This window comes from Coffea eugenioides, chromosome 1 (assembly GCF_003713205.1).
Source record: "Coffea eugenioides isolate CCC68of chromosome 1, Ceug_1.0, whole genome shotgun sequence".
Taxonomy (NCBI): Eukaryota; Viridiplantae; Streptophyta; class Magnoliopsida; order Gentianales; family Rubiaceae; genus Coffea; species Coffea eugenioides.
In genome coordinates this window covers 2,218,822-2,227,297 of record NC_040035.1, presented here as the reverse complement: position 1 = coordinate 2,227,297, position 8,476 = coordinate 2,218,822, and the positions used below count along the sequence as shown (strand labels likewise).

At 36.6% G+C, this 8,476-nt stretch overlaps 1 protein-coding gene across 3 annotated transcripts; it reads left to right on the top strand.

Annotated features, from left to right (window-relative positions):
• Nucleotides 1-3,696: 3,696 nt before the first annotated feature.
• On the top strand, nucleotides 3,697-8,163 carry LOC113751483 (putative disease resistance protein RGA3). Of its 3 annotated transcripts, none has more exons than XR_003464828.1 (3): nucleotides 3,697-7,039; nucleotides 7,398-7,428; nucleotides 8,126-8,163. XR_003464828.1 is itself a non-coding variant. In XM_027295514.1 (2 exons), exon 1 carries the CDS (start codon nucleotides 3,915-3,917, stop codon nucleotides 7,005-7,007), a length of 3,093 nt encoding a protein of 1,030 aa, XP_027151315.1. In that variant the 5' UTR covers nucleotides 3,697-3,914; the 3' UTR covers nucleotides 7,008-7,039; nucleotides 7,398-8,119. The 3 variants fall into 3 exon arrangements, 1 of the variants encoding a protein (XP_027151315.1); XR_003464826.1 differs by lacking the exon at nucleotides 8,126-8,163 and adding an exon at nucleotides 7,772-7,859; XM_027295514.1 differs by lacking the exon at nucleotides 8,126-8,163 and having other exon boundaries at nucleotides 7,398-8,119.
• Nucleotides 8,164-8,476: the final 313 nt, after the last annotated feature.

Sequence of the window (8,476 nt, the reverse complement as noted above, 5' to 3'; positions counted from 1 at the left end):
CAAAGCCACCAAATGGCATTGGGATATGATTGGCATATACATATATATATATATATATATATATACCTCAAATTATAGAAAATTGAAAAAAGGGGTCACAGTACTGAATCGAATTAGAAAATGGACGTTGAACGTCTATTTTATTTCTAAAGAACTGGAAATTGGCTGAACAATGTAGCCAAAGTAGATTGTTATTTTCCTTTTATTTATTATTATTTTTTTGGTACATTTTTATCCTTAAAGACAACAGTTTCTTGTGCGTCTTGTCTTGGGTCAGAGAGTTTTTTACCACAACTGAAGGCCCCAGCATTTAAGATCTGTCAATCAGAAAGGGCTCTAGGCCTCAGGCAAAGCATAAATTCCAAAACTCTACCCACATTTTTTTGACGCAAATCAAATCGATTGACTTATCTTTTGAGAAGATAAACTTGCAGCAAAATTCCAAAACCTGTTTGAAATATTAGCACAATATAAGATGATTTATATTAGGATAAACATACAAAATATGTGGAACGCATATTTCAAGCAGACATCCATCAGACAAGCGTAGCAAAAGTAGCAACGATATGAACTCCATGCAAAGGATAACTCTCTAATATTTTTTTCCTATGCATTTTTTATTTCAAGAAAATCAGCAAATACATCACAATCGATTGAATTCGTCTGCTAGATGTAAAACTTGTCCTAATACTTTAGATGTCCCCTTTCGTCTGCTAGCTAGTGCACCAAACCGTTTTGTGACTCCTATACGTGTACAACATTAATTTGAACTAGCATCTTGCATGTGCCTTGGCATGGTTTATTTTTTTTATTTTATTATGAATTCGTGCAGGCATGACTAATTTAAATAAAAATTAATGATGATCTTACAAGTTCATTCATATTAATTTTAGAAAATTAATGGAATAATTATACTTAACTATCATACTAATTTTTAAAAACTTCTTTACATAGTTTTACTATAATATAATAATATTCATCAAATATTATAACACATATAAAAAAATCAATAGATATTCTACCTTTTTGTGTACGGATATTTTTTAGATAATTACAATTTTTATAATAACCATAAACCTAGTTACATTTTCCTACTTAACTGAGCACAATATATTTTGCGATTTGTTTTCTACATCAACAAATATTTAATTTCCAGCAATATTGATAAATCTATCAGCTAACAGTTAAAATTTTTTTAACACTAAGTTAATCCATATGGATAAAAAAAATTATACAAATTAACCATATTTTTAGAAGAGAGAGGAACCATAAGAACAAATAATTCAAGTATCCAAATAACTGGTTAATTCCCCATTAATTTCCACTCATTTTCAATTTCCACTTTTTGAAGTCTTCTTTCGAGAATCTTCTATTATCGCAACTCCATTTAAGTTAAACTTGTGATCATATCATAGGCAAACTACTCAATTGTAAAAATTGAAATCCACAAGAACATGCTCATTTTCCCCTTCCCAAAACATCCAATTCAGTCAAAGTTTATAATCATAGTGTGAGCTAAAGGTCTATTTCACTTCTAACTCCAACTGATTGTATATCGTACTCAAAACAAAAATAGTAATAAAGAAACTCCTTAAACTTTCACCACTTAAATTTTGTATACTGTACATAAACAAGACATTTTGACACAAAATGTTTGAATTTTTAAAGTGCTAGAAAGCTTGTGGAATTACGAGTGAATATTTTGGCGATTTCACAAGTGTAAAAGCTAAGAAAGCACCCAACCATTGGCCAATTATGTCGTTACATGCTAAACCTGATTGCTAACTCCACTTCATGTTTTTGATAAGTGAACCACGGATTATTTTTTAAGTTTTTCCCCCACAAAATAACGTTTTTAGTCTATTTCCCAAGGATTAATGGCTGAGGTAATTAATGTTGCAAAGTCACCAGCTATGGTTGTCATTTCTTCTTTCTCCTTTACATTTTGATCGTCGAACATAGTTTTTTCCTTTTTGGCGGGGGTCAGTCTTGGGTCAAACCACAACTCCGACAAACCATTGAGATATTTTCCACAACCAAAGGCCAGCCAGCTTTCAATCAGAAAAAGATGAAATAGAAGAGAAAAGGAAACTAGCAATTTTTTCGTAAATATATTTCTCAATAGCCTTTTTACCTCATATACATCAAATCTCTATAGTATATTTTTTTACAAAAAATTCTAAAAATAGCAATGCAAACGGGACAAGTTGCGAGGAAAACTATTTAATTGGTGGTGAAATTTTGAATTCTTACGTGCAAAAGCAGGGGCGGATTTAAAGTGGGGGCACTGGGGGCACGGGCCCCCACTGCCCCCTTAAATTCCTATAATACATCTACAATTTTGACATAATTTTAAAGGTGCCCCCAGAATTTTTTTTAGAAAAAATGTGAAAGAATGGGTCACAAAATTTATATCATTCACTTTCCTCCCCTAGTTCCCATTTTCCCACCAACAGGGCCAAGTACCAATTATATCAGTCATTCCTTTTGGTCCCCACTCCCCAAGTTCCCTTTACTCCTGTGGTCCCCTATTTCCCTTCACAACTGGCTCCTCTTCTTCCACACCCAAGCCAACTACTTTTTCTTTTTATCACTTTATCCAATTATCATTTACTTCCTTTGTCCCCACTCCCCAATTTCCCTTTGCTCATCTGGCTCTTGGTTGTCCCCACTCCCCAACATACATACGAGAGCCATTTTTTTTTTCCACAACCAAAGTTTGTTACTCTTTCTTTTGATCACTTTATCCTATTTAGAGATTGCACCAGAATCAATTGATCTTCTAGAACTTGGATCCGCCACATTTTGCAGCTCTTTTCACCAACTTTAAGAGACCATCAAAATCAGGTTCTAAACAATTACTTATTATTATTATTATTTTAAATTTGTTTGCAAATATATTTCTAGAGCTTGAGACTATTACTATTTTAAAGAAATTTGAAAATTGATTAGTTAATGTAATAACTAATAAATGGGTTATTTGATAAATATTTTAACTTGTGAAATGGTGATTTGATGCATGAGACTTTTTTTTTTGCTTAAAAAATTAGAAAAAGAGTAGATAAAAAATTTTAGTGTTACTTTTGCCCCCACTAAGATTTTTTTCTGGCTCCGCCCCTGTGCAAAAGTGATGCGCAAACCAAAAATTTTGCAACAATTCTGGAACTCAAATTGGAAAATGTTGCTTTAGGAAAGATTCAGAACATTCCACAAGAAACGGGAACTATATATTAGTAATAATTACTTCAAAAGAATTCTTATATACTGACACTTTCTGGATTATGCTGCGAGACAATAATGGGATTAAGGAGAGTTGATATAGAAAAGAAACACCAGAGGAAAGAAGAATTGAGGTTTGTGATAAATAAATGTCAAAGATATGAAATTAGTATATGACTTAACCCCATATGAACTTTAATTCTTTAAGTGCAAACTTGATAATGGCAAAATGAAATTCATCTTAAAGTACGTTGAATTCCCACAAGAGAGATTGAGAGACATCCAGTTTGAGGAGAAAAAGTTAGAAAAGTAATAAAAAAAAGGATCCAAAATCAACTAGAAAAAGAAAGTAATAAGAAATAATATAACAAAAAAGATTAATACCGATCTGAATTAAAGGCTAGCAGATTTTAAAGAGAGGAGTAGAAGGCTAGGGACTTCATACCGATCATGTTAATTTAAAATCTCAAGCCTGATTAGTAATTGAGAAAGTTACTCTGTAAACATGCCAATGCAAAAGCTTACAAATTTGTCAGAGAAGAACTCCACGTCTACGCGCAATAATTATTAATGCTCCTTTCTTCATAACCAATTATACTAGCCTAGATAAGATTACCAGTTCCTCGCTGCAAAAAACCTTCCATAAAAAAAAAAAAAAATCTTGATCTCAGAGCTGTATATCCACGGAAGAAGAAATGGCCGACCCTGTTATCAGTGCCACTGTTCAGGCCGCAATTCAGGTTGCCTTGGAGACGGCAGTATCTCTTGCCTCTGATAGGATTGGTTTGCTAGTTGGGTTCAAGAAGGATGTGGCCAGCATGACACTTTCTCTTGGCTTTATCAAAGATGTCCTGGCTGATGCTGAGGAAAAGCAAAACCAAAGCAGCGGAGTGCAACGATGGTTGAAGTGTCTCGAGGAGGTGGCTTATGATGCTGAGAATGTGTTGGATGAGCTCCACTATGAATCTCTTCGTCACCAGGTGGAGTCCCGAAACCGACCCAAGCGAAAGGTATGCTGCTTCTTCTCCTTCTCTAACATTAATCTTGCTTTTCGCTGGAGAATGGCTTCTAAGGTCAGGGACGTCAAACTGAAGTTGAATGGCATCTATCAAGAAGCCAACGGATTGCTACTGTTCAGTAGGGCAGTCGTGCCTGCTGCCCTCCCTGCTGCTGTTGGAGACACAAGAAATCGGCAGACTGACTCTGTTCTTGCTCCAATGGTTGGAAGAGCCGATGATGAATCAGAGATAGTGAAGATTTTGTTGAGCCTGTCTGAGAAGGTTGTTTCTGTTCTTCCCATAACTGGTATGGGAGGTTTAGGCAAAACAACTTTGGCTAAATCGATATACAACAAGAAGCAAGTTGATAGCCATTTTGAAAAAAAAATTTGGGTTTGTGTGTCCGACAATTTTGAAGTGACAAGGCTTTTGAAAATGATTTTAGAATCACTCACGGAAAGAAATGATGGAATGACCAGCAGGGATGTCATCGTCCGGAAAATTCGGGAACAACTTGTGGGAAAAAAATATCTTCTTGTTCTTGATGATGTCTGGACCGAAAGCCCAATCTTGTGGGATGATTTCTTACATTCGTTACGGGGGCTGAATGCAACTAATGGAAATTGGTGTGTTGTGACAACTCGCAAACAACGAACTGCATCCATTGTGGCCACACATGATCCTTATGTGTTAGGAAAGCTATCTGATGATGATTGTTGGTCTATCCTAACAGAGAAAGCCAATGCAGGCGTAGAAATTCCCGAACAATTACAAGTCATGAAAAAGGAAATTATAAAAAAATGTGGTGGCCTACCGCTAGCTGCAAGTGTAATGGGAGGTTTATTGCGCATGAAGAGAAAAGAGGAGTGGAAATTGATTTTGATGAATGAGCTTTCAAATTTGAGCGGAGATGAAGATGGTGTCATGCAAATACTTCGGTTGAGTTTTGATAATCTACCATCACCAGCCATCAAAAAATGTTTTGCATATTGTTCTATTTTTCCCCAGGATACTGCGATGGAAGGAGATATGCTAATCGAACTTTGGATGGCAGAAGGTTTCCTCCATGCAGGTCTTGAGAACAAAACAATGGAGGAAATTGGAGAATATTACTTGGAAATTTTATTGCAGAGTTCGTTGTTTGAAGAAGCAAGAAAATATGGGAGAACAAGGTGGCATAAAATGCATGATATGGTGCACGACGTCGCAAAATCAATAATGTCAAAGTCTACTAGATTCATTAATTCGGAGACTGGTTCAGGAGACAATAGTAATCAGGTTCGTTGTCTTGTAATAGACTCATTTGGAGAAGGCGCAAAAAATCTTCTTAAGAGTCGATCAAATTTGCTTCATACATTGTTTCTGAGTCAGGGTAGCTTATCTGATGATATGCTAAAGAAGTTGAAGAATCTGCACGTTCTGAATTTGTCCGGCGAAGAAAATCAGAATCTGCCAATCTCAATTGGCAAACTGATACACTTGAGGTACATTAACTTTGAGGATTCCACAAGTGAAACTTTGCCGGAATCTGTTTGCAAACTTTATAATTTGCAGACACTGAGGCTAAATAGTTTCGCTCTTAAGGTTCTTCTGAAGGGAACGTGCGATTTGATTAGCTTGAGACATCTCCACTTTTACACCCTTGATGAAGCATTTCAAATGCCGCTAGAGATGGGACGACTGACTTGCCTTCAGACACTAGAGTTCTTTAACGTGGGTCGAGAGAAGGGTCGACGAATTGGAGAGCTTGGAAGCTTGAAGAATCTCAAAGGCAATTTGAGGATAAGCAATCTGGAACTAGTAAAGGGTAAAGAAGGAGCTGAGGAAGCAAAACTATCTGAAAAGGCAAATCTATTTAGGCTGGAACTTAGGTGGGCTAGTGATCAAGAAGGCGACAACTACAACGACGAAGATGTGTTAGATGGTCTTCGACCCCACCCAAATTTGGAGGAGTTGGTAATTTGGAATTTTATGGGCGATCAATTTCCTCGATGGTTAATGGATTTGCCAACAACAACAACAACACTCCCCGAGTTAGCGCGTTTGCGATTTTATAGCTGCGACAGATGCAGAGAACTCCTTCCCCTGCAAAACTTTGCGTCTCTTAAAGAGCTAGTGATTGCTCGTTTCGATGGGTTGACGAATCTGCCAGGTGACATGCTACACTCTTGTACCTCTCTCCAGAAGCTTCGGGTGGCTTATTGCGACAATCTTATCTCCTTTCCGCTCAATTTGCAACAAACGCCTTCTCTCTTGGAGCTGGAATTAGTCAAGTGTTCCAAACTGAAAACAAGCATGACGCCCAAAGGATTTGGTTTCCTAACCAGCTTAAGGGAGCTTACAATTGGTCCCTTCTCAGATGATGGTGATGATCATGAAAATTCTTCAATTTACGATGAGTTTGATTGGTCTGGATTGATATCCTCCTCTTCGTCATCCGCACTCCGTGGATTATACTTATGTGGGTTGCCACACATGGAGTCCCTGCCACCTCAGATCCAATGCTTGACCGCTCTGACGTCACTATCGCTATACGACTTTGGAGGTATAAAAGCTCTGCCAGATTGGTTCGGAAACTTCGCTGCTCTTGAAGAGCTGCAGTTATTTGGTTTCAAAGAGCTTGGACATCTACCCTCTGCGGATGCCATGAGAAGTCTCACCAAACTAAAATCTCTGGTGGTTTTTGGTTCTCCTCTGTTAGAAGAAAGATGCACTCCTGAGAGCAGCGGCCCCGACTCCCAGTGGTCCAAAGTTTCTCACATTCAAGACCTACGCATAACCGATTACTAACCAACTTTCATCTTCGGATCAAATTGAATCATGTAAGATTGCCTTCAATAACCACGCTCTTAATTTGCTTTACAATCAATCTCACCTTCTCTTCACCTCCCCCTCTGATTAACCTTCTCGTGAGAAAACCTAAAAAAGTCTCCCTTTCGTGGTTATTTTCACAATTTTCTCTTCTCCCTTTTTATCGTCCTATTTATTATGTTTCAAAGCTGCGGCATTAGCATTTCTTATCAGGTCCAAAATATTGGTTCTCTTCATTTACTCCTTACAACATAATAGTAATACTCTTGAAACTATCAATTAGAATGACCCCAAGCACCTGTTCTGTTTCGTGCTTTGATGTTTTACTATACCTCTGTTCATATTCTGTTCTATGCTTTGTTTTTGTAGGATTGATAGAAGAATAGCTTCACGAACAGAGGTTAGAATTTTGAAGCTTCTTCAGCACCGTCTATATGGCTAGACCGCAATAACTTTTTGGCCTGCATTTCCTACAAATAGCCTATCAACGTTTAGAACAACTAGCATAGCCTATCAACTTTTGGCCTGCATAGCCTACAAATAGTCTATTTTTGTTTATTTTACGTGCTCTGCTTCTGTGGATTTCAAGTTATTATTGCTAAAGTCATCTCACTCTGTTTAAAATTGTAATTCTAAGGGGACAAAACTTTTACCTCTTGATAATGAACTTGCATATTTATCTGAACTATTTGACTAGTAATTGCTTTATCAGTCATAAATGAACTTTCATATTTTTGAGGTAGCCAAGGAAGGTGTGTACTGTTTGAGCAATGAAGTTGCACAAAACTTGGTGGAGTATCTTCCAACATTTAACTCTAAGCGCAAAGTTTTAAAGCAGTCCGGTAGTTGGTCAAGTCTGCTTGTTGCGACTTGCTACTGTTAATGAATCCACCTGCTTGTTGCGACAAGCATTGCTACTGATAAAGGCTTTTAAGCTCTCTCTGCTTTTATGATTGTTGGTTGCTTCTTTTTTAAGGTAAGTTTCTCCTTTTGGGGCTTTAGTTACAATGACAGAAAAGCTACAATTATCTGAAAATTTCCACTAGCTTTATTCTATGCTATTCGCCGTCTTCAGTTTGAGTTTTTGTGCTTTGCAGTTATTTTGGGCACAAACAGGGAACCTCAGCGATGGCTCTTACCTACTGTCTTTACTTTTTGAAAGTCCACTTTTAGCTTAATAGAGTTAAGCTCGACTTAATTTTATCAAATTTGAACTTGACGAGTTTTTAATGTAAAATTCGAGTTCGTCCTCGACTTCAAATTCGAGCCTAATCAAACTCGAGTACTCGAGTTTGAGCTTGCTCGACCTTAAAAACTAAAATATAATTATTTTGTATCTTTTAAAAAATGAATAAAATTGTCATTTTTTGCTTAATAAATGATAAAAATATTAGGCATATATATGTGTAATTTCAGTATTAAAATAATATATATATATATATATATTC